General features: G+C 46.7%; 1 protein-coding gene across 1 annotated transcript in view; it reads left to right on the top strand.

Moving 5' to 3' along the window:
* The window catches only part of ankmy1 (ankyrin repeat and MYND domain containing 1), a 90,247-nt gene that overhangs the window by 31,400 nt on the left and 32,416 nt on the right, over positions 1–26,431 (top strand). Inside the window, exons 8-12 of the mRNA XM_048604613.1 lie at positions 9,213–9,362; positions 10,745–10,897; positions 12,269–12,376; positions 16,789–16,920; positions 22,246–22,359. Of these exons, the coding sequence (XP_048460570.1) occupies positions 9,213–9,362; positions 10,745–10,897; positions 12,269–12,376; positions 16,789–16,920; positions 22,246–22,359 (657 nt within the window). The remainder of the gene's footprint in view (positions 1–9,212; positions 9,363–10,744; positions 10,898–12,268; positions 12,377–16,788; positions 16,921–22,245; positions 22,360–26,431) is intronic.

Below are 26,431 nucleotides of genomic sequence, written 5' to 3'. Positions count from 1 at the left end.
CACTTTGATATGATACAACAAAGTGCAGTTGCTAGCAATATCTTTCATCACATCTTGAAACTCAACAGTAAGATACATTTAAGCAGTATTGAACAGCCTAAATACGCTTCAGGGGAAAAAAAAGCTTGAATTAGGTGTACAAAATGATCAGAGGTATAGATAGAGTAGACAGCCAAAGACTTTTTCATAAGGTGGTGGTAGCTATTACGAGGGGGCATAGTTTTAAAGTGAGTGGAGGTAGATATAGGGGAGACGTCAGAGGTAGGTTCTTTACTCAGAGAGTGGTCGGGGCATGGAATGCATTGCCGGAGAGGGTAGTGGAGTTGGCCTTATTAGGGGCATTTAAGAGGCTATTAGATAGGCATGTGGATGATAGTATAAGGTAGGGGTGGAGTTAGATAGACCTTAGGTTTAGGGAAAAGTTCGGCACGACATTGTGGGCCGAGAGGCCTATACTGTGCTGTACAGTTCTATGTTCTATGAATACAGATCAAAAGATTGACTTTTGAGAATAGTTAATAAAGAGATCGTTGAGAAATTGGTAAGTTTTAAATGACAAAACGGGCAGCATTGTGGCTCAGTGGTTAACACTGCTGCCTGACAGCACCAGGGACCCAGGTTCGATTCCATCCTCGGGCGACTGTCTGTGTGAAGTTTGCGCATTCTCCCCGTGTCTGCGTGGGTTTCCTCCGGGTGCTCTGATTTCCTCCCACAGTCCAAAGACGTGCACGTTAAGTGGATTGCCGATAGTGTCCAGGGATGTGCGGGCTAGGTGGGTTACCATGGGTAATGCAGGGTTACAGAGATAGGATAGGCGGTGGGCCTGGGGGTGATCTCTTCTGAGGGTCGCTGTGGACTCAATAGCCTGCTTTCACACTGTAGGGAGTCTATGAAAAGAGTGCAATGCAAAATATGATTGATTAAAGAGGACTTGTGAATAGAAATCGCAGAATCATTACCCACAGTTGCTTTTCCTGAAAGAAAAATGGCTGCAGTGTTTATGAAATGGTTGTACTTGGTTTGGAGACCAGAAAACTGTGAAGTCTATTGTCTAAAGGTTTAGTGCAGTTTCTGTCGCAGGTTGAGGACAGAGATGCCAGAGTGGGAGCAGGGCAGAAAATTAAAACTGGAAACTAAGGGTCATGCTTGAGGTCTGAATTGTGGAAATGGTCAACCAGTGTGGAGCAGACCACAGTGAGTGCAGGAAACTCAGTTGAAAGAAGAACAATTTTATGCAGAAGCCGTGCTTGGGCCCCTGGGTGGGGGTGACAAGAGGATGTCAAAGGGCAGGAATTTTTTTTTTCATAGAATCCCTTTGGCCCAACAAGTCCACACCAAACCTCAGAGCATCCCACCCAGACCCATCCCCCTATAACCCACCTAATCTACACCTCCCTGAATACTACGGGTAATTTAGCATGGCCAATCCACCTAGCCTGCACAACTTTGGACTGTGGGAGGAAACCAGAGCACCTGGAGGAAACCCACACAGACACAGTGAGAATGTGCAAACTCCACACAGACAGTCACTTGAGGCTGGAATTGAACCTGGGTCCCTGACACTGTGAGGCAGCAGTGCTAACCACTGGGCCACCGTGCCACATCTTCAACACTAATATGGAAAGGTGATACAGGAAAGATGGGGTTTTACAAGCCATTGAAAACTGGATCAGGAATTAATGAAATGGAAATGATACTTCTGGCACATAGTCACTGTTAATCCAAGTGGTTTGACTCCGATTGGTCAAGGCATTGCTATGATAAATGAACTAGAGAATGGTTGTGTTGAGTTGAAAGGGGTGCAGTGAATACTCGTGTTCTTTCTTGCATTGTGTATAAATTTATATCACTTCTTGAATTCACGACACTGTGAGCCCAACTGACAATTCTGAATTATTTGTCATCATAATTCTTCACGCACTCTCGACTATCCAGCAAATGCTGTCCAATTGCTAAATCACATATAATGTTGGACACTGTGTTGTGGGTTTTGCAAGTACAGACTGGTTAAGTATAGACAGTACCTTGATTATTTTGAACAGAGAAATGGATGTGCTTGGCTGTTAACTGCTAGTCATCATTAACTGATGTATTCCCAATGGGAATACCTCTACCAATCAGAGTACACTTGCCAACCAATCTGTCCTCTCTTCAGGTTTAAATGCTGCTTTGCTTTGGTCTTTCTTGTAAATGATTCTAACGAGTGCAAGACAAAAAGCTTTAACAAAACATGTGGGTTTATTTTCAGCAATATGAAACCTTCTATACTGGAAGCAGCTAAGAGATGGGTTTGTTAGCAATCAGGACCAAGGAAATGGAGATGTACAGGAGATGATGAGTTCAAGAGTGGCTGTTCATGCTTATGCTGAGGCAGAGATTTGGAATCCAAAAGCATTGAATAAGAGAATACAGGGGTCAGAGGGAATTGAGTTTAAAATTATTGAGGATGAGAAATCACTTAATGCAGAGCCTGAGAGAAGGTGAGGAGAGGATATACTGAGTTGCAACTTTGATGATGAAGGACAAATCATCACTTCAATGGTTTGGACAAGCCAGGTAATAGAAGGCAAGGCATTGACAGAAAGTCAGTGAAGGTGACCATAATATGTCTGTTGATTGGCATGGACACTGTTTGCAACCCCCTGGTGTTTGTACAGAGAAGGGTGTGATTGTAGACTCATTGACTGAAGCCAAGGGGCAGATGTTGGTGAGGGTGAAGAGGGTGATCCTGAGTGAGCGGAGATAGTCATTGAGACTGGGGTGAGTCAGGATGGAGGGGCATGCATTGGTGTGGTGGGGGATGAGAGGGTAAGTCAGTGATGGGGGGAGGGGTTGAGTCAGTGAGGAAGGGGCGGTGAACGTGAGTCAAGATAAATGGATAGGAAATGCTGGCCCAGCCGGTGATGCCCACATCCTATGAAAGGGTTAAAAAGATTCCTTAAAACAGAGAAAAGAAATGTCTATGAGTGCTTTGTTTTTCACTCAATCTTGGGATGTGGGTGTTGCTGGCATTTATTGCCCCCCGTCCCTAATTGCCCTTGAGAAGGTGGTAAAGTCTTAAACTGCTGTAGTCCGTTACAGTATGTTGATGCATAATTCCATTAGGGAGGGAGTTTCAAGATTTTAAACCAAGTGAAAGAACAGCGATGTATTTTCAAGTCAGGGTGGTGAGTGCCTTGGAGGGGAATTTGCAGGGGCTGGTATTCCCATGTATCTGCAGCCCTTGCCTTTCGAGATGGAAGTGGTCTTGGGTTTGGAAGGTGATGTCTAAAAAGCCTTGACAAGTTACTGCACTGCATCGTGTATAAGATTTATACACCACTGCCCATTGTACATTAGTGGAGGAGGGAATGAATGTTGAAGATGAATGGGTGGTAGGAGTCTAGCAGGCTGTTTCGTACTGGATGGTGTCAAACATCTTGAGTGTTGTTGGAGCTGCTTCCAACCAGGCAAGTGGGGAGCATTCCATCACATTCCTGACTTGGGGGTAGGAGATGGTGGAGAGATGTTGGGGAGTCAGGAGGTGAGCTACTCACTGCAGGATTCCTAACCTCTAATTTGGCCTGATAGCCATAGGTGGCTGGACCAGATCAGATTCTGCTCAGTGGCATTGATAGCTGGGAATTCAGGAATGGCCATGCCATCGAACATCAATGAGAGATGGTACCAATACTTCATACCTGGGAAATTATTCATGCCACACTTAGCATCTCCACATAGGAGCAGTACATTGGTTCGTCGAGCTGACTGGTTTTCGTGCAAACATTTCATTTCCCCCTTCTAGGTAACATCTTCTGTGCTGTGTAACCTTCACTGAAGCACTGTTGTTATGTTCCGTTCTGAATTTATATGGTCCGGTCTGTCATAGTGTGTAGTTCTGTTTCTTGTTTTGTTCCATAGTGGTGTGCAGATGGGGTCTATTTCAGCATTGTGGACGCTGGGGTGGTTACTGATATAATTCAGGATTTGGTCCGTGTTTGTAGTCTTTCTGTATACGCTGGTAAGGAATTCACCGTTGTTCGTTTGTTGCACTATTACGTCTAGAAATGGGAGTTGATTGTTGTTCTCTTCTTCCCTGGTGAACTTAATCCCAGTGAATATGCTATTAATAAATTGTTTCAGAGATAGTAGGAGCTGCAGATGCTGGAGAATCTGAGATAACAAGGTGTAGAGCTGGATGAACACAGCAGGCCAAGCAGCATCACAGGAGCAGGAAGGCTGACATTTTGGGCCTAGACCCTTCTTCAGAAATGGGGGAGGGGAAGGAGGTTCTGAAATAAATAGGGAGAGGGGGGAGGCGAATAGAAGATGGATAGAGGAGAAGATAGGTGGAGAGGAGACAGACTGGTCAAAGAGGCGGGGATGGAGCCAGTAAAGGTGGGTGTAGGTGAGGCGGTAGGGAGGAGATAGGTCAGTCCAGGGGGGATGGAGCGGTGGGGCTGGAGGGGAGTGTGGAGCGGACAAGGGAGTCACGGAGAGAGTGGTCCCTCCGGAAAGCAGATGAGGGTGGGGAGGGAAAAATGTCTTTGGTGGTGGGGTGGGATTGCAGATGGCGGAAGTGTCGGAGGATGATGCGTTGGATCTGGAGGTTGGTGAGTTGGTACGTGAGGACGAGGGGGATTCTGTTTTGGTTGTTATTGCGGGGATGGGGTGTAAGGGATGAGTTGCGGGAAATGCGGGAGACACGGTCGAGGACATTCTCGACCACTGAGGGGGGGGAGGTTGCGGTCCTTGAAAAACGAGGACGTCTGAGATGTTTGGGAGTGGAATGCCTCATCCTGGGAGCAGATGCGGCGGAGGTGAAGGAATTGGGAATAGGGGATGGCATTTTTGCAGGAAGGTGGGAGGAGTAATTTCTAGGTAGCTGTGGGAGTCAGTGGGCTTGAAATGAATATCGGTTTCTAGGTGGTTGCCGGAGATGGAGACAGAGAGGTCCAGGAAGGAAAGAGAGGTATCAGAGATGGTCCAGGTAAACTTAAGGTTGGGGTGGAAGGTGTTGGTAAAGTGGATGAACTGTTCGAGCTCCTCGTGGGAGCACGAGGCAGCGCCGATAAAGTCATCAATGTAACGGAGGAAGAGGTGGGGGATAGGGCCAGTGTAGTTACGGAAGAGGGATTGTTCCACGTAACCTAAAAAGAGGCAGGCATAGCTTGGGCCCATGCGGGTACCTATGGCCACCCGCTTTGTCTGTAGGAAGTGGGAGGAATTGAAAGAGAAGTTGTTGAGGGTGAGGACGAGTTCGGCTAAGCGGATGGGTGGGAGGTCACCTGAAGTGATGAGGTTGTGGACGGTTTCATCATCACTTCAGGTGACCTCCCACCCACAGCTTCCAACCTCATCGTTCCCCAACCCTGCACCACCCGCTTCTATCTCCTTCCCAAAATCCACAAACCTGACTGCCCTGGTCGACCCATTGTCTCCGCCTGCTCCTGCCCCACCGAACTTATCTCCAACTATCTCAACTCCATTTTCTCCCCCTTGGTCCAGGAACTCCCTACCTACGTCCGTGACACCACTCATGCTCTCCACCTCCTCCAGAACTTCCAATTCCCTCGTCCCCAACACCTCATCTTTACCATGGACGTCCAGTTCCTATGCACCTGCATTCCCCATACAAATGGCCTAAAGGCCCTCCGCTTCTTCGTGTCCCGCAGGCCCGATCAGTCCCCCTCCACTGACACCCTCATCCACATAGCTGAACTCATCCTCACCCTCAACAACTTCTCTTTCAATTCCTCCCACTTCCTACAGACAAAGGGGGTGGCCATGGGTACCCACATGGGCCCAAGCTATGCCTGCCTCTTTTTAGGTTACGTGGAACAATCCCTCTTCCATACCTACACCGGCCCTAAACCCCACCTCTTCCTCCGTTTCATTGATGATTGTATCGGCGCCGCCTCGTGCTCCCACGAGGAGCACGAACAGTTCATCTGCTTCACCAACACCTTCTACCCCAACCTGAAGTTCACCTGGACCATCTCTGATACCTCTCTCTCCTTCCTGGACCTCTCTGTCTCCATCTCCGGCAACCACCTGGAAACCGATATCCATTTCAAGCCCACCGACTCCCACAGCTACCTAGAATACATCTCCTCCCACCCACCTTCCTGCAAAAATGCCATCCCCTATTCCCAATTCCTTCGCCTCCGCCGCATCTGCTCCTAGGATGAGGCATTCCACTCCCAAACATCTCAGATGTCCTCGTTTTTCAAGGACCGTAACTTCCCCCCCTCAGTGGTCGAGAACACCCTCAACCGTGTCTCCCACATCTCCCGCAACTCATCCCTCACAACCCCTCCGCGCAATAACAACCAAAACAGAATCCCCCTCGTCCTCACGTACCACCCCACCAACATCCAGATCCAACGCATCATCCTCCGACACTTCCGCCATCTGCAATCCGACCCCACCACCAAAGACATTTTTCCCTTCCCACCCTTATCTGCTTTCCGGAGGGACCAATCTCTCCATGACTCCCTTGTCTGCTCCACACTCCCCTCCAGCCCCACCACACCCGGCACTTTTCCCTGCAACCGCAGGAAGTGCTACACCTGCCCCCACACCTCCTCCCTCACCCCCATCCCAGGCCCCAAGAAGACTTTCCACATCAAGCAGATGTTCACCTGCACATCTGCTAATGTGGTATGCTGCATCTGCTGTTCCCGTTGTGGCCTCCTCTACATCGGGGAAACCAAGCGGAGGCTTGGGGACCGTTTTGCAGAACACCTACACTCCGTTCGCAATAAACAACTGCACCTCGCAGTTGCGAACCATTTCAACTCCCTCTCCCATTCAGCAGACGACATGTCCATCCTGGGCCTGCTGCAGTGCCACAACGATGCCACCCGAAGGTTGCAGGAACAGCAACTCATATTCCGCTTGGGAACCCTGCAGCCCAATGGCATCAATGTGGACTTCACAAGCTTCAAAATCTCCCCTTCCCCTACCGCATCCCAAAACCAGCCCAGCTCATCCCCGCCTCCCTAACCTGTCCTTCCTCCCACCTATTCCCTCCTCCCACCTCAAGCCCCACCCCCATCTCCTACCTACTAACCTCATCCCGCCCCCTTGTCCTGTCCGTCCTCCCTGGACTGACCTATCTCCTCCCTACCTCCCCACCTACACTCACCTTTACTGACTCCATCCCCGCCTCTTTGACCTGTGTGTCTCCTCTCCACCTATCTTCTCCTTTATCCATCTTCTATCCGCCTCCCCCTCTCTGCCTATTTATTTCAGAACCCTTTTCCCCTCTCCCATTTCTGAAGAAGGGTCCAGACCCGAAACGTCAGCCTTCCTGCTCCTCTGATGCTGCTTGGCCTGCTGTGTTCATCCAGCTCTACACCTTGTTATCTCTTATGCTGTCTTTTAATGATCACGAAAGTATTGTCCACGTACCTGACCCATAGTTTAGGCTGGATCTGGTGGAGGGCTGTGCGTTCAAGTCTTTGCGTAACGGCTTCCGCAATGAGGCCTGAGATGGGTGAACCCATGTGTGTCCCATTCATTTGTTCATATACCTGGCCGTTGAAGACAAAGCGTGTGGTAAGGCATAGGTCTAGTAATTTCAGCGTATTGTCCTTGCTGATGGCTTCATTGGAGATCTGTGTTTTTGGAATGTCTCGTAATGTGGCCCGTGTCTGCTTTGCTACTGTCATGATGATAGCAATGAATTGTGCCGTGATGTCAAAAGAGAGCATCATTTCATCCTTGTCAATTTTTATTGATACAGATCTTCGTTGAAACATTAAATCTCCACCAAGCTCGGTGATTGAAGCCTGGAATTGGATGGCGGGATGGGAGCGAAATTTAAAACCCACAAGACCCCATCTCACTCTTTTCTTCCTTTATCTTCCTTTTGTTTGAGTAAGGATTCCTCACCCAAGGGGCTTGTCAGTTTTATTGGGCATTATCATGTTGTTACTAACATCTTACAAGTCCCACTTCACCCAGTTCCTAATCTAAAGCAGGATGAATAGGAATGTAGGAACATTCTGACAGGAGTAGGCCATTCAGCCCTTCCATGCTGCTTTGCCATACTAAATAATGCTGATTATCCATCTCAATGGCATATCCCCATGCTATCTCCATATCCCTCAAAGTCGTTAGTGACTAGAAATCTACTGATTTCTGTGTGGAGTGTACTCAATGAATGAGTTTCCAGATCCCCCAGGGTAGAGAAATGCAAAGATTCACCAGCCTCTGAGTGAAGGAATGCTTTTTCATCTCACTCCAACATGGATTGCCTTTTATTCTGATACTGTGAGCCCTGGTTCTAGACCCTCACGTCAAGGGGAAACACCCTTTCTGCATGTACTCTGTCAATCCCTTTGAGAATTTTGCCACGCAATCACCTCTCTTTCTTCTAAGCAGCAGGACGTATGGGCCAGCTCACCACCACCTTCTGAAGGGCAACGAGGGATGGGCAAGAAATGCTGGCCAGCCAGCGACGCCCACATCCCACAAAATGAATTAAAAAAAAGTCTTCCCCATCTCTCCTCATAGGACAGTTCCACCATCCCAGGAAATGGTCTGGTGAACCTCTTGCTTCACTCCATTTCTGGCAATGTATCATTCTTTAGGCAAGGGGACCAGAACTGCACACCGTATTCCAGGGGGGGTCTAACCTGTGTTCAATACACCTGAAGCAAGAGCTCTTTGCTCCTGTACTCAATGCATCTGGTGATAAATGCCAACATAATTGCTTCTTAATTGTTTGCTGTAACTGCATGCTGGTTTTCAATCACTATGAACAAGGAGACAGTTCGGACATCAACTCTTCACAATTTCTTCGCATTTAAGAAACGCTTTGTACCTCAATTCCCCCTACTATAGGGTTTCCTCATACCTATCCACATTATATTCCATCTGACATATTCTTGCCCATTCATGCAGCCTGTCCAAATCCCTGAGCAGCCTCTTTGCATTCCCCACACAGCTCACACCTTCACCAGGTAACAAGATGCATCTCCCACGATCTCCCAGGGAAGAGAACCTCTTCTGAATAGTCTCGGGCATCTAGATGGCTCCAGTGGGCACTGGCATCACCTCTGGAAGGTGCCACTCTCCCCCCACCCCATGCCCACCACCCACTCCCAGCTTCCTGTATCTGACTGGGTAGGTATCAATAATAGGGGCAAACACAGCATGCCTGATCACATCAGAAACCAGTGCAGGTGAACACCATGACTGTGGCTTTGGCTATTTTCTTGCAGATAAAGGAAATGGAAGGACTGACCCCACTCCACGTCTCTGTGATGATCCCTGGCAAGCAAGGAGTGTTGATGACAGAGCTGCTGCTCAATGCTGCTGCGAACCCTGACGAAGGAGCATACGATGACAATGTGACCTATGAAGCTGACGTGGTATGCCATTTTAACATGTATGTCCCGCATACATGTCGTGAGCAACTCCCTGAACCTCCCATGTAAGGTAGACATTAACTCCACTGCCTGTTATCTGAGGAATGAGACAGAACTTCAGGGGAGGCCCAGTAAATGCCCCTGAGGCCTACCCACATATTTCAGAGTCTGGACAGTTCCTCATCTCTTGGGAGGGTACGAAACATCAAGGGTGTTTTTTTTTTATGAAACTGGGAACTCTGTGCTGGGGCGTTACAGTGGCTCAGTGGTTAGCACTGCTGCCTCACAGCACCAGGGACCTGGGTTCAATTCTACCCTCGGGCGATTGTCTGTGTAGAGTTTAACACATTCTCCCTGTGTCTGCATGGGTGTGCTCCGGTTTCCTCCCACAGTCCAAAGATGTGCAGTTGAGATGGATCAGCCATGCTAAATTGCCTGTAGTGCCCAGTGATGTGCAGGCTAGAGTGGATTAGCCATGGGAAATGCAGGGTAACAGGGACAGGGTCGGGAGCTGCGTCTGGGTGGGATGCTCTTCAGTGGGTCAGTGTGGACTCATTGGGCCGAATGGCCTGCCTCCACACTGCAGGGATTCTATGAATTAAAAGCAAATTGGGCAGATAAAGCTATTGGCCACAAAATCTATTTGTGTAGCTCATCCACCTTTGCCTGTCCTGCTATCATTCCAACCCAGAAATAGCATCTACACTTTGGAACAGGAAGTGTAGCTTCCAGAGACAATGATGCTTTTGGCAGCATTGAGAAGGCCAAGACCCCTTTCCAATAAAACACCCCTTGAATATTCCCTATTTATTGCCCTTCTGTAGTAGACCAGAGGGCAATTAAGAGTCAGCCACGTTGCTGTGTGTCTGGAGTCACATGTAGGCCAGACAAGGACCAGTTTCCTTCCCTAAAGGGCATTAGTGAACCAGATGGGATTTTACAACAATGCTTACCATTAGTATTTGCCTTTAATCCCAGTTTATTCTTGGGATTCAAGTTTGAACATCTGCCATGGTTGAGATTTGAACCCATGCTGCCAGAACATTAGCCTGGGGTTCGGGATTACCAGCCCAGTACTGGTGCCAGTAGGCCACCACCTTGCATACTACTCCACCCTGATCCAACCGCTGGGCATAGACCGAGCCCCAGTGGAAGCGAGTGAGGCCATGACTCGACTAGTGTCTTTCAAAAGGAAAAACACTGATTGGAAGCCTGCAGTCTGATAGGACAGACTCTGGGATAGGGTTTAGGGAGAGCTGAAAGACACCCCCCACAACAACACCCACCTCCCACCCTCCCCGTACCTGCTGGAAGCCATCGGCCAGGCTGTGTTTTTGAAATGCTCCCTCTGAGCGACACACAATCACGAGTTGTCTCTCTAGCAGGATGCCAAGGTGGAGGAGCCTACAGGCATGGTCCTGAGGACCCCCAATTTGTTGGGAGTGCCACCACATTACTACACCCCCACTGACATCGTTCCTCTTGAAGATGGACGAACCCCACTGCATTTAGCTTGCCAGCGTGAAGATAACTACAAGGTAGGAAAATATAATGGTGTCTTGTGCTGCCTTCTGCTGGGTAAGGTAAATATTGATTTCAGTGTTGCTCCACTGGGGATAATGGCTGTTTTGGGTGCTGGATGAGTGGGCGGGCAACAGAACCTGACATCCACCAATATCAACATCGAGCGAACTGTTCTTCAGTGCTGTCGTTCGAGATTACTAACCCCTACCTTTGGAGGCAGAGTTCCATAGGGTACACAGACTCAGTGTGAACACTCCATTCCAACCTGTGACTGAAAGAGGGGTGTTGTGCTGCCTTCAGGATGAATGCCTTCTCTCTCATAAATGGGCGTTGATGGCAAGACCAGCATTTATTGCCTAACCCTAATGGTCTGAGAACCGAGAGGCTTCCTCGGCCATTTCAGAGTTCAGTCAAAGTCAAGCATGTCGCTGTGGGTCTGTATTCACATAGATCGGACCCAATGTGGCTGCCTTCTGTGATGGCCAGTGGGTGGAACATTCTCAGCTCCATGGATATGGGAACTGGATGCAGTGGATTCAGGAAGACCCAGCAGAACTGCAGTCCCATAAATGTGGGGGTGTCTGGTTGTGTGGGAGTGTCTGGTTGTGGTGTATGTGTGTGTGTGCGCGTGTGTGCGCGTGTGTGCGCGTGTATGTGCATGTGTGAGAGAGAGACATTGGGTGGGTGTGTGTTTGTGAGAGAGAGTGGGTGTGGGCGCATGTGTATGTGTCTCTGTGTGTGTGTGTTTGTGTGTGTGAAAGCGAGTGGGAGTCTGTGTGTGTGTGTGTGTGCACGCGCGTGCGCGCGCATGTGTGAGAGAGACATTGTGTGTGTGTGTGTGTGTGTGTGTGTGAGAGAGAGTGGTTGGCTGTGTGAGTGAGAGAGAGTGGTTGGATGAATGTGTGTGTGTGTAAGGGGGTGTGTGTGTGTGTGAGGGTGAGTGTGTGTGAGGGTGAGTGTGTGAGGGTGAGTGTGTGAGGGTGTGTGGTTGGATGAATGTGTGTGAGGGTGTGTGTGAGGGTGTGTGTGTGTGAGAGTGTGTGTGTGTGTGTGAGGGTGTGTGTGTGAGAGAGAGAATGGTTGGCTGTATGCGTGTGTGTGGGTGGGTGTGTGAGAGTGTGTGTGTGTGAGGGTGTGTGTGTGTGAGGGTGTGTGTGTGTGTAAGGGTGTGAGAGAGAGTGGTTGGATGTATGTGTGTGTGTGAGGGTGTGTGTGTGTGTGGGGGTAAGTGTGTGAGGGTGTGTGTGAGGGTGTGTAAGGGTGTGTGTGAGAGAGAGTGGGAGGGTGTCCGTGTGGGTTGAGCTGGATCTGGAGGCTGTGTGTTGCAGTGGTTTGATCCTGAGAGCTGAGTGTTTATTGATGATGGACATCATGTGTCATTTCAGTATGCTCACCAGATAGTCCGCCTGCTGCTGCAACACAAAGCCAATCCCAATTTCTTGTGGAGTGGTCACTCACCCCTTTCGTTGGCAATCGCCAGTGGAAACGACCTGGTAGGTGTTTCCTTTAAACACTTTGAAACTGTTCGTCTCCATCTCCACCTATGTCCCACAACGCACCAATATCCACAATCCATGTCCTGCAGAGATTCTGTGCAAAACATGTCTATGTCCATCGAGCAAGGACTAGATTGGGCTCAGTGTAAGGAAATCCAAGTTAAAGAATTTACCAAGACCACCAAATCTGTGGCACCTAAATGTGACCACTTGGGACAAGAATGGGAAGTGCTCTCTCCTCTTCATTTGTCTTTTCCTCTTGGGTTCGCGCAGTGGTTTGCCAATTTTCAGGAGAAGGTTGACTTATTGGAGGGAGAAGGAGAGGGTGAAGTTGACCTCGTGGTGAGGGAGACTGACCTGTTCAATGGAGGATGACCCTTGACATCTTAGAGCCAGCACGGAGGAGGGGCTGTGAAAGTTCCAACATTTAGAAATGGAAGGCAGGGAGAAGGGAATGAACTGAGATTTATCATCTTGGAAGGTGGCCTTTGCCCTATTTAAAGTGTTGGTGAATTTCTTTGGAAAATCCTCGGGCATAATAGGATGGACGTGGCCTGCTCCTCTCATGCAGCCTGGCCTGCTGTGTTCATCCAGCTTGTTATAATATTTTATATATATCCAGCTGGTTTTAATGTTGCTGTCAGATTCCTGCAATACCAAGATTTGCCACATGATGGTGCAAGTGCACCGTATATACTGGAGTGCTATTCCCCACTTGTGCCTGCACTCCCTTCTGTACTGATAGGAAAAGATGCAGTTAAATGTGAATTAGGATACACAAAGAGCCATCGAATAAATACCAGGGGTTATTGTAAAATTGAAAATTTACAAACTTACCCATAATCGAAAAGAATGGCAGCAGAGGAGCCAAATTTATAACAGGAAAGTGAGACAGGCAGAGAAACCTGCCCATAGATTCAAAGAGCTGACCCAGGGATAATGGACTGTGTAGTCTTCTTCTGCAAAGTAATGTTCTATGAGAAACGAGATTTCAACTGATTTGATACTTTCAGTATGCAAGTTTGATGGGATACAATTAAAACAAAATGCGCTGTCAAAGAATGGCACTTGCTATCCACTGTTACCTCTCCATCAAATCCAATCAGCTCCATCACCAGACCCGGTCTGAGGAGATAGCTTCCTCTGTTCAGCATTAATTCATCCATCCATCAATATTCTTCACCCCACCAGTCTAGCCTCGTCCTTCTGCCAGTCTCAAAGTTCAAGCTCTTTTTCGGTCTGGATTTGCCCTAAACCAACATTAACCCTGCTACCCTCCCATCTTAAAAACACCCATCCCCTGATCTGACCATTTCCCCTCCCTCCCGGCCTACTGTTCCCTCTGTTCCCCAATCTGTGATCCGCTCGCAACCCCCCCCCGTTACATCTCTGACCATCACTGCCCACTTCCCAGAACGCTGAATACATCAGGGAGTCAGCTATGTGGCCTGCAACTGGATTTAAAATGGAGGCCAGTCCAACAGCTGCTGTTCCCTGGAGGAGATTGGCAATCTGCTTGGATCTTATACAAATCCAGACCTTCCTTTACCATTCAGTTCAAATGATTTGATCACTCTCCACAATGGATTCAAACTCATAGCTTTGGATTGTCAGTCCTTCACTGTGTGGTTTGATGCCACGAGGCATTCATGTTGGAGTCAGACTGGTCAAGGAGAAAGCAATGCCTTCAGGTTTAGACTGCATAGTAACACAGCTCTTTATATCTTTGGACTAAATATTACTATAAATTTCAATCCTAATTATAAAAGACTAAAAGATCGCGTAGTTACATTAGGTAAGGGCTAATCTTTACATATGCATCTCTCTGCTCACTCTATCAATTTAAGTAACTCCATCCACACTGCTTTATTTAGACACAGTGAGGCGTGGCTCTGTGACATCATCACGAGATTACCCCAGGGTCCCAATGCACAACATCCAGTTTAATTGCATAAGCTTAAGACTAGTGGACCCAATCTAGCAGATCCTGCCCAGAGGTCCAGTCCTGGATGTTGGCCTGGATTTCCAAAGCCCTGAATCAATCCAAGATGTCAACATCAAACTGCATTCTGAAAAGCCCATTTACCCTGATAACACTCCAACTCTAGCACTGAAGACTGTGCCCAAGAACTAGCCATTCTCCTAGTGAAGCTGTACCAGTACCAGCACTGGGATCTATCTGATAAAGTTGACAACTACTAAGTACATACTGTACACAAAAAGCCAAGGCACACCCAATCCTGCCAATTACTGCCCTATCAGTCTACTCCTGATCATCAGTGAGGTGATGAAAATGTCATTAAAGTTTTCTTTACACAATAATAACCTGCTCAGTGACGCCCAGTTTGGGTCCTGCCAGGGCCACTCAGCTCCTGACCTCATTACAGCCTCGGCCCAAACATGGACAAAAGAGCTGAATTCCAGAGGTGAGGTGAGAGTGACAGCCCCCGACATCAATGATGCATTCAACCAAGTGTGGCATCAATGAACCCTAGCAAAACTGGAATCAATGAGCATCAGGAGGCAAACTCTCCGCTGGTTGGAGACATACCTGACACGTAGCACAATGGTCGTGGTTGTTGGAGGCCAATCATCTCAGCTCCAGGACATCTCTGCAGGAATTCTTCAGGGTAGTGTCCTAGGCCCAACCATCTTCAGCTGCTTCATCAGTAATCTTCCCTCCATCATTAAGGTCAGAAGTGGGGATGACCATTGATGATTGCATCATGTTGAGCACCATTCGTGACTCCTCAGATACTGAAGCAGTCCGTGTTCACATGCAACAAGATCTGGACAATATCCAGGCTTGGGCTGACAAGTGGCAAGTGACATTCGCGCCACACAAATGCCAGGCTATGACCATCACCAATAAGGGACAATCTAACCACCACCCCTTGACGTTCAATGATGTTACCATCACTGAATCCCCCAATATCGATATCCTGGGGGTTATTATTGACCAAAAACTCAACTGGACTCACCAAATAAACACAGTGGCTACAAGACCAAGTCAGAGGCTAGGAATACACTGACAAGTAACTCACCTCCTGACTCTCTAAAGCCTGTCCATCATCTATAAGGCACAAGTCAGGAGCATGATCGAATACTCCCCACTTGCCTGGATGAGTGCAGCCCCAACAACACTCAAGAAGCTTGATACCATCCAGGACAAAGCAGGCCACTTGATTGGCACCACATCCACAAACATCCACTCCCTCCACCACTGACGCTCAGTAGCAGCAGTGTGTACTATCTGCAAGATGAACTGCGGAGAGTGTTTACACTAACTCTCACCATCATGATTTGGAAATATATGTTACCTTTCTTTCAGTGTTGCTGGGTCAAAATCTTGGAACTGTGCCCCCCCACCAACAGCATTGTGGTTCTACCTGCGGCAGATGGACTGCAATGGTTCACAATGGCAGCTCACCACCACCTTCTGAAGGGACAATTAGGGACGGGCAATAAATGCTGGGCCCAGCCAGCGACATCCACATCCCATGAATTTTAAAGAAAGTGAACATTAGAGATTTAAGAAAGGAGTGTGAGTTTTTTTAATCAAATTGAGTTATGAGTTGATTTGGAGACAGCAAGATCTGCAAACTGTGGAAGCTAGAGTCAATAAATGTGGACCAAAACATTGACTTTCCCGCTCCTCGGATGCTGTCTGACTGGCTGTGCTTTTCCAGCTCCACATTTATAGGTTGATTTGTTTGCCTATGGTGAGAATTAATTTTATTTGTAATAAGTACTAATTCCTGTGCGGTACAGAAATCTGGTCAGTGCTTTCTGTTCATCTGGGTCCATCACGCAGATAAATTGGGGAGCTTGAGCAGTTTGTTTAAATTTTTAACTTTTGCAATTACCTAGAGTAGAAGGGTTTGAATATCAGTGCATTTTCCCAAGTGGTTCGTAGCAAATGTTTTTCACTCAGAATTCTGAATCCTATACTTCACCAAATTGAGTGCTTCAAGTTCAAGCACTATTGCAAGCTTCCCATAGAAGTCCGTTCAATGCACTTTGAACGTCCTTGTGCTCCTGCACATACTGCTCAATGTGCATTGCCTTTCCAGCTGATTTGTGCATAGCAAGATCCCAATCTGATTGAGTGATATTAGTTGCTTGTGGAATTTGGAAGCTGAAGATTTATTCAGTCTACTCCAGGCTGTTTCATTTTGAGTCCTTCCTAAGGCAGCATTCCCAATTCACAAGGGATCTTGAAGTTGCAGTCTCCCCCTGCCCTCTTATCCAGCCCCTGTAGAGGCCCCTGCTTGGGGTTAGCCCAGAGTCACCACGTTTCCCCCTTTCCTGTAGCATCTCTCTAATCCGATTTCATGGTCAGGTGGAGGGGCTCAGCTACACAGCTTTCAGTGACCTTTGACCTCTCCCTGTCCTCCATCTGTACACAGGCAGTGGATGAGCTGCTGGCTCATGGAGCTGATCCGAACCTGCCGCTGACTCATGGACTGGGGAGTGCGCTGTGCACTGCCGTGAACACTAGGTACGAGCACAAGAGGACCCTGGCAGGCAGACAAGCATTGGTAAGTGTCAGAGAAATGGGGTGCTCCAGGCTGGCTGGGGAACATTGCTGGGTGCTGTGCTGTAGGACACCCCATTGCAGGTTGAAAGGTGGACACTCTGCAGCTTAGGATTATTCTAAAATGTATTATTTCACAGGATATGGGCAAGACCAATTGCCCAAGCCTAATCACCCTTGTGCAGTGTGCTGGGGCCATTTCTGAGGGATATTAGGAATCAATCATTTCGAGGACACTGTCAAAAGAATCCCTACAGTGCGGAAGCAGGCCATTCAGCCCATCAAAGAGCATCCCATCCAGACCCACCCCTGCCCTATCCCTGTAAGCCATGCCTAATCCACCCTAACTTGCACATCTTTGGACTGTGGGAGGAAACCAGAGCACCTGAAGGAAACCCACGCAGACACGGGGAGAATGTGCAAACTCCACACAGTCGTCTGAAGCTGAAATCGAATCTGGGTCCCTGGCGCTGTGAGGCAGCAGTGCTAACCCCAAAGCCACCAAGCTGCCCAGGACCTGAGGGGTGGCAACCTTTTCCACACCTAGGATGGTACATGTATGGAATGAGGTGCTAGAGGAAACGGTGGAGGCGGGTACAGTTACAGCATTTAAAAGACATTTGGGCAGGGACATGAATAAGAAAGATTTAGATAGATATGGGCCAAATGCAGGCAAATAGGACTAGTTCAGTTTGGAAATCTGGTCAAACTGGTCAAGTCGGACCGGGTCTGTTTCCATGCTGTATGACCCGCTGACCCGGTGGATCTGGAGTCACATGTAGGATAAACCAGTGAGGGACAACAGATTCCCTCGATAAAGGACATTTGTGAATTGGTTAGATTCTTACAACAATTCATGGTCATGTCATCATCACTGAGACTAGCTTTCAATCCCAGATTTTATTGGCTTGCTTCAAGTTAACTCCAGCAGCTCTTGTGATGGGATTTGACCCCACGTCCCAGGGCAACAACCTGAGCTTCTGGAAAACTATTTCAGTGACATTCCCCGTTTGCCACCATCTCCACAATAACCCCAGCCCCACGCCTCAGTAATTCCTAGCAGGTTTAAGGGCTCACTGGTCCACTCAATGGTCGTCAGTCGGAAATGCCTGAAGAATGATAGATCAGGCCAAGATTGTAGAAATATAGAAAATAGGAGCGGGGTAGGCCATTCGGCCCTTCAAGCCTGCTATCTCCATTCAATATGATCATTGCTCTTCAGCCAACTCAGTACCATGTTCCTACTTTCTCCTGATCTCCTTTGATCCAATTAGTGACCAAGAACATTGATGAGGGCAGAGCGGTAGACATTGTTTACTTGGATTTTAGTAATTCCTTTGACAAGTTTCTTCATGGTAGATTAATTAATAAAGCTGGATCACATGGGATTCAGGGTGAGCTTGCCAAATGGACATGAAATAAGCTTAACAGCAGAAGACAGAGAGTGATTGGGCAGGATTGTTTTTTGGACTGGAGGTCTGTGACCAGCTGAGGTTTATCATTCATATACATGATTTGGATGAGAATATAGGAGGCTTAGTTAGTACATTTGCAGATGACACCAAGATTGGTGGTGTAGTGGACAGTGTAGAAGGTTATCCAAGATTACAAAGAGATCTTGATCAATTGGGTCAATAGGCTGAGGAGATGGAGTTTGGTTTGGATAAATGTGAGATTTTGTATTTTGGTTAAACAAACAAGGGCAGTACTTATACAATTAAGAATGGGGTCCTGGGTCATGTTGTAGGACAGAGACCTAGGGGTTCAGTTACATAATTCTTTGGTGTTTGTATCACATGTAACATGGGTGGTTAAGAAGGCATTTAGTACACTTGCCTTCATTGCTCACACCTTTGAGTATAGGAGTTGGGACGTCATGTTGAGGTTGTACAGGACAGTGATGAGGCCGCTTCTGGAATACTGTGTCTGGTTCTTGTCACCCTGTTATAGGAAGGATATTATTAAGATGGAGAGGGTTCAGAAAAGATTTACAAGGAGATTGCCGGGAATGGAGGGATGAGTTATAACGAGAGGCTGGGACTTTCTTCACTGGAGCGTAGGAGGTTGATGGGTGACCTTATAAAATATTATAAAATCATGAGGGGTATAGATAAGGTGAATGGCAGGTGCCTTTCTGTAGGGTGGGGTGTTTCAAGACTAGGGAGCATGGAAGGTGAGAGAAGAAAGACATGAAGGGCAACTTTTTTTCACAGTGTGGTTTATATGTGGAATGAACTTCCAGAGGAAGTTGTGGATACAAGTACAGTTACAAAGTTTAAAAGACATTTGGATAAGTACATGAATAAGAAAGGTTTGGGGAGATATTGGCCAAACACAGGCAAGTGGGACTAGTTTAGTTTGGGATTATGCTCGGCATGGACTGGTTGGGGTCTGTTTCCGTGCTGTATGACTCTATGACTCCAGGAACTTTATCTAACTCCTTGAAAACATTCATTGTTTTGGCCTCAACCATTTTCTGCAGCATAAAGTACCACAGGCTCACCCACTAATGAGTGAAGAAATTTCTCCTCATCTCACTCATAAATGGCCTACCCTGCATACTTCTACTGTGACCCTGGGTCTGGGCTCCCCAGTCAATGGGAATATCCCTCCTACTTTACCTAGTTTAGTCTTGCTAGAATTTTTTAGGATTCTATGAGATCCACAGCCCCCACCTTATTCTTCGGAATGCCACTGAATTTAATCCCAACCAATCCAGTCTGTCTCCAAACATCAGTCTGGGAAGCCTTTGTTACACTCCATCCATAGCCATATTATTCTTTCCCAGATAAACAGGCCAAAACTGCACACAACACTCATATTATAGTTCACCAAAGCCCTGTGTAATTGCAGTAAGACATCCCTGCTCCTGAATCCTCTCACAACGAAGACCAGCAACCCATTTGCCTTCTCCACCAGCTGCTGCACCTGCATGCTAACTTTTAGCAACTGGTGCTCAAGGACACCCAGGTATCATTGCAACTGCCTCCCCTTTCCTAATCTACCTCCATTCAGAAAGCAAACTACCTCCTTGTTATTGCTACCAATGTGGATAACCTCACAATTATTCCAAGTTACACTTCATCTGCCCTCTCACTCAACTTGTCCAAATCACGCTGAAGCATCTCTGCATCCTCCTCACAGCTATGTCGCATGATCCTATGTGCTGCGATCCTTCGACTCATGCACATTGTGTAGCTGCACTCATCCTGTGGAAAGTCAGCACGTGAAACCAAGGCCCCCACCCCTGCAGGAAGAGGAGGTGCACTGGTTCCATTCCAGTGGGTACAATTTATCTCCTGCCTCAGAGTTGGCATCGAACACTCCCTTGGTGACACAGAGCTTAAAAGAGGGATGTGCTGCCCATTTGCTTTGTGCACATCAGGAAAAATGCTGCACTACAATCACAGCAATTTATACAATAGGAGACAAATGTTTTACAATAACAATGACTCAGAGGAGGAAGTGAATGTGCTGCAGCCTATTTTGCAGACGACACAAACATAGGTGGAAAGGCAAGTTGTGAGAGGGGTGCACCCTGTTTGAGGTTAAGTAAGTGGTCAAAATGTTGGCAAATGAAGTGTAATGTGGGAAAATGCAAAGTTGTTCATTTTGGAAGGGGGAACAAAAGAACAGAATATTATTTAAATGGAGAAACAGTGCAGAAAGCTACAACATGGACTTGTGCATGAAACATAGAAAGCTAGCACACAGGTGCAGCAGGGAATCAGGAGGGCTAGTGGAGTGTCGGTCCTTATTTCAAGGGGTTTGGAGTATAAGAGGAGGGAAGTCTTATTGTAACTTTACAAGGTGCTAGTGAGACTACGTCTGGAGTACAGTAAGCAGTTTTGGTCCCTTTATTTAAAGACCGATATTATTTCATTGGAGCCAGTCAGAGATGGTTCACTAGGATGCTCCCTGGAATGGATGGTCTTATGATCAAAGGTTAAACAAGTTGGGACTCTCAACTAGATTCTAAACTCACTGGAGATGGGAGATAACGAGGTGTAGAGCTGGATGAACACAGCAGGCCAAGCAGCATCAGAGGAGCAGGAAGGGGTTTTTTTTTGAAAGATATAGGATTCTTAAGGGGTTTGACAGGCTAAATGCCAAGAAGATGTTTCTCCTCATGGGAGAGGGTAGGACCAGAAGCCATAGTCTCAGTATAAAGGGATGCCAAATTAAACTGAACAAGGAGGAATTTCTTCTCTCTGAGGGTTGTGAGTCTTTGGACCACTTTGCCACAGATCGCTGTGAGGGCAGAGTCCTTGTGTGTATTTAAGCCTGAGATAGATTCTCGATCTGTCAGGGAATCAAAGGTTAGAGAGAAAGGGCAGCAAAGTGGATATAAGGAATATCCAATCAGCCATGATCCTAATGAATAATGGAACAGGGTCAAAGGGCTGAATGGCTTAGTCCTGTTTTCGGTGCATGAAATGAGGTACAATACCCTGTTGCAGCTGGTTTCATCCATTTCCTTTTGAGTAACCAAGGAGGAATGCTCTGTGCTTCTCATGACACTCAACATAACCTGCACAGGACCATTTACAGCCCAGTACTGATGCTTGGATGCCTTTTAAAAATGGGGGCATGTCCCTATTCAGGATGTTAATGCAATTAAACATATATAGTCTTGTGAAATCTTATATTTGTGACACATGTTGTAAGGTCACACAATGTCACACCGTGATATCATTGTTTAAGGTATTGTAATGTCACACTGTAATATTGTTTAAGGTATTGTAATGTCACACTGTAATATTGTTTAAGGTTATACAATGGCCAGCACGGTGGCTCAGTGGTTAGCACTGCTGCTTCACAGCGCCAGGGACCCGCGTTCAGTTCCACCCTCGGGCAACTGTCTGTGTGGAGTTTGCACATTCTCCCCGTGTCTGCGTGGGTTTCCTCTGGGTGCTCCGGTTTCCTCCCACAGCCCAAAGATGTGCAGGTTAGGGTGGATTGGCTGTGGAAAATTGCCCATAGTGTCTAGGGATGTGCATATTAGGTTATAGGGAGATGGGTCTGGGTGGGATGCCCTGAGGGTTGGTGTGGACTTGTTGGGCCGAAGGGCCTGTTTCCACACTGTAGGGATTCTACGATTCTATGATCAACGTCACATTGTGATATCGCTAAGATTCTGTAATGTTCCATTGTAACACTATGGTTGTGCAATTTGCCGATCTCAATCGGCACAGCTCAGTAAAGCTGTGGTCACCTATCAGATTGGAGACAGTGCGCAACTCCCATCACCACTTGGATCCTCAAGTTGCTCATGGGGGAAGGCTGAAAAAGTCGAGAGAAAATGAGTGCATTTTTTTTTATTTTCCAGGTCGTCAAGTTACTCGAAGCCAATGCCAATATTTTGATGCCCATCACTCTTAAATCCCAGGAAAACCAAGCTGTAGGAACAGCTGTGGATTTTGCATACTACAAATATTATCAGGTACATCTTCACAGACGTCCCTTCACTTATTACAGGGCCTCAGAATTCATTCAGTCTCATTCACCCATCATCCTGCCGTAGCTTTCACAGCTGCCCATGTCTCAGTTGTGGCTCACTGGTATCAGTCCTGTGTCTGGATTGGAAGGCCATGAGTTCAAATCCTCCACACACACACACACACACACACACACACATCCCCCACCTCCCCCCCAAGCGGCCTGATCTAGCGACCAAGTCAAAGCACCACTGAGACAATGCTGCACTGTCAGAGGTGCTGTCTCTCAGACGAAACATTAAATCTGGGCTCTGACTATCCTTCAGAAGGAAGTCCATACCTTGAAAGACTCATAGAAATCCACAGCCCTGAAACTGACTACTCACCTTGATTTCCTCACCAATATTTGTATGGGGGATCTGCCTAAAGGCAGGCCCTCTGCTTCCTCAGGAGGCTAAGGAAAATCAGCACGTGAATAAAGACTGTTACCAATTTTTATAGATGCACCATAGAAAGCATCTGGAAGCACCACGGTGTGGTATGGCAACTGGTCTTCCCAAGACAGCAAGAAACTACAGAGAGTTGTGAACACAGCCCAGTCCATCCCACAAACCAGCCTTCCATCCACTGACTCCATCTGTGCTTCCCACTGCCTCAGGAAAGGAACCAACATAATCAAAGACTTCTCCCACCCCAGTCATACTCTCTTCCATCTTGTTCTGTCAGGCAGAAGATATAAAAGTTTGAATACATAGGAACAGATTCAAGAACTGCTTCTTCCCTTCTTTTGAACAGACCTCTTAAGTGCTAATTCTGATCCCTCTCTCTGCTCGTTCTCTGTGGCTGTAACAACGTATTTCTGCATTCTGTTCTGCTACCCTCATGCACTTATATGATACAATCTGCCTGTATAACACGCAAAACAACACTCTTCACTGTATCTCCGCACATGTGACAATCAATCAATCATTCCTCTATGCCTTCATGTCCTTCACTTGCCTTTTGAGTAACATGTAGTTGCCTCCCATTTTCAATTTTAACTGGCAATGAAAATATAACCAGGTTAAACTAATCCAGGAGGTGGATTTCCTGTTGTCTTCCTCATGTGTGATTAAAAGCAACACAAGTCCACTTCCCAAATGATCCTCTATCTGTAATCAGCACTTGATCCTTGAGGTTTTAGCCATTCCACTATCACTCATGGAAACTCTATAGTGTCACCTTTGACCCTGAGTGTGGGATTCTAGCCTGGTCCTGGAGTGACTTACTGAGATGACTCCTGCTTACCCAACCCTATCCTCACTCCTTGTGAAGTCAAGTGATTCACAGGTAACATTTATACTTCAACAAAAATCACTAAAAACAGTTCATCTGATCATTGTATCTTGAAATATTTTGGACCATCTGAAAGGTGCTATATAAACAAGCACCTTTCTTGCCAGCAGCATTGTGCGAATGTGTTAGATGTGTTGTTGTAATGTAATATGTGTGGGTTAACCTAACTTGCCTCTTCTCTGTTCAGATCCAACTGACTCTAGATCCTTTCCAGCATCCCTCCCTTTGCCTTTTTTATTGTTCTTCCAATTGTGGCGACTAATTTTCGTTGTTAATTATCAGGTTAGGAATGTGTGTCTCATTAGTCTTTGTCTACTTCAGGTTCACAATGTGACTTTTCCAGTTCAATGTAAATTAATGTGGGAAAAACAGACAGGAGTCTTTCAGGATGATTTGTCCCTCCATGCTTCGTACTTCTGTTGGTCAACATTTAGGAACAGTAGTAATCTACACAGAATGTTACCCTCCAGAGATAGCCCATTCAGCCCAATTGTGCTGCTGTTTATGTTCCTCCCACAGCTAATTTGTCTCACTCGATCACCATATCCTTTAATTCCATACTCCTCCAGGCACTTTGGTGGCTCCCCCTGAAATGTAACTACTCCTGCCCATCTGTTCCTACTTTCTCTCTGTTCCTACTTTCTCTCAGGAAGTTATTAGACTGAGAATTCTCTTCTGCAGAAATCAGTGGTGACTGGATCAGTAAGTTTATCCAAGGCTGGAGTTGGACAGATTTTTGATAGACCAGGTTTAATGGGTGGACAGGAAAGTGAAGTTGAGACCACAACCAGATTAACCATTATCTTATTGACTGGTGGACCAGTGCTGAGTGACTTATTCCTTCGCCTAAGTCCTCTGTCTTATGCCTTTACATTATTCACCTCAGTTACTTTGTGGAGAGTTCCATAGGTACACTGTCTTCTGTGCAAAGAAGGATCAGTTTGTGACTTTCTAATATCCTATCTTTCTCTAATATGTCAGGTTTAGGAAGCAAAAATCGGATAGGGCCTGTGAGGAATATAAGGAAAGCAGGAAAATACTCAAGAAGGGAATTAGGAGAACAAGAAGGGGCCATGAAATGACCTTGCCAAGTAGGGTTAAAGAGAATCCCAAGTCATTCTATAGATACATGAAAAACAACAGGATAACTAGGGAGAAGGTAGGACCACTCAAAGATAAAGGAGGGAACAGAGAATGTGGATAAGATACTAAATGAGTACTTCACTTTGGTATTCACCCAGGCAAAGGATATGGAGGATAGTGAGATTTGTGTGGAGTATGCTAATATGCTAGGGAATTTTGAGATCAAGAAAGAAGTGGTGTCTTGAAGAGCATTGAGGTGGATAAGTCCCCAGGGCCTGATGTTATCTACCCCAGGTTATTGAGAGAGGCAAGAGAGGAGATAGCTGGGGCCTTGACCAAGATCTTTGTGTCCTTGTTAGCCATTGGAGAGGTCCCATAGGTCTGGCGAGTAGCCAATGTTGTTCCTCTGTTCAAGAAGGGAAATAGGGATAATCCAGGAACTACAGACCAGTGAGTCTCACATTGGTGGTTGGGAAGTGATTGGAGATAATTCTTAGGGATAGGATTTATGCACATTTGGAAAAGCATGGCCTAATTAGGGACAGTCAGCATGACTTTGTGCAGGGCATGTCTCACTAACTTGATTGAATTTTTCCAGGTAGTGACCAAGGTGATTAATGAAGGTAGAGCAGTGGATGTTATCTACATGGATTTTAGTAAGGCTTTCAACAAGGTCCCTAATGGTAGGCTCATCCAGAAGATTAAGATGCATGGGATCCACGGTGATTCGGCCGTTCAATCAAGGGAACTGTGGAAAGAGAACAGTTACCATTTTGAAATGTCATGTTTACTGGAGATTCCTGCAGCTTGCAAAGGAAATTGAGTGAACAGGCACACAAAGAGCTACTACTGGGGGGCAGAAAAGCCAGAAAAATTGTCTCCAGTTCTTTGTGTTCAGGGGGATTTTGCATCATGACTCTCGTTTGGTTACCCTTTCCATTGTTCATTCTGTCTGGGTGGACAAGAACTCAATCTAACAACAGCTTCTGTATTGACCCCTGGCCAGGTAGTGAAGTTTTGTGTGTGTTACCAGAGACAATGTAACCTCTGAAGGAAAAGCATCAAGATATAGCTGTCTCTCTCCACCTCGAGTTTCACCAGCGAAGCTGGCTCCTGCTAATTATTCTCACCATCTCTACCTGTGACTGCTGTTTTTGCATAACTTTGTTGAATGAAGGGAAAGAGCCCATCAAGACTCTCGAAAGGATCAATTCTCAACCACTGACTGAAAGTCTGAACACCAGTGTGAACACCCTGTGTCACCAGTAAAGTGCCAAAACAAGATCCAAGGAAACTGAAAGACATCAAACTAAAGCAACTCATCAAAACTTGTAATCCAGATTGCACTATCAAATTATATTATCGCTGCTGTTCACCCCACCCGTAAAATTCATGTCTTTATGTCTGTCTGTGTGTATATGTGGATACTTAAGAAGAGTAAGACTTAAACTTTGGCCATTCAGTTAAAGACAGTTTGTTCACAATGAACAGCTCCTTTCTGGTGAATACGCAAACCAAGTCACAACTTTACTTTTGATTAGAAATGGGCACTTTGATGGTAATCAAGTCAGTAATGACTTGGAGGGTAGCATTGATGAAGGAAGGGAAAGAGCCTCAGTAGTTTGTGTAATAGTCCTCAGTACCTCAGTAGTTTGTGTA

This window comes from Rhincodon typus, chromosome 13 (assembly GCF_021869965.1).
Source record: "Rhincodon typus isolate 14 chromosome 13, sRhiTyp1.1, whole genome shotgun sequence".
In the NCBI taxonomy this organism is placed as follows: Eukaryota; Metazoa; Chordata; class Chondrichthyes; order Orectolobiformes; family Rhincodontidae; genus Rhincodon; species Rhincodon typus.
Note: the sequence above shows the minus strand (reverse complement) of the source record. Positions and strands in the feature narration are given on the sequence as shown.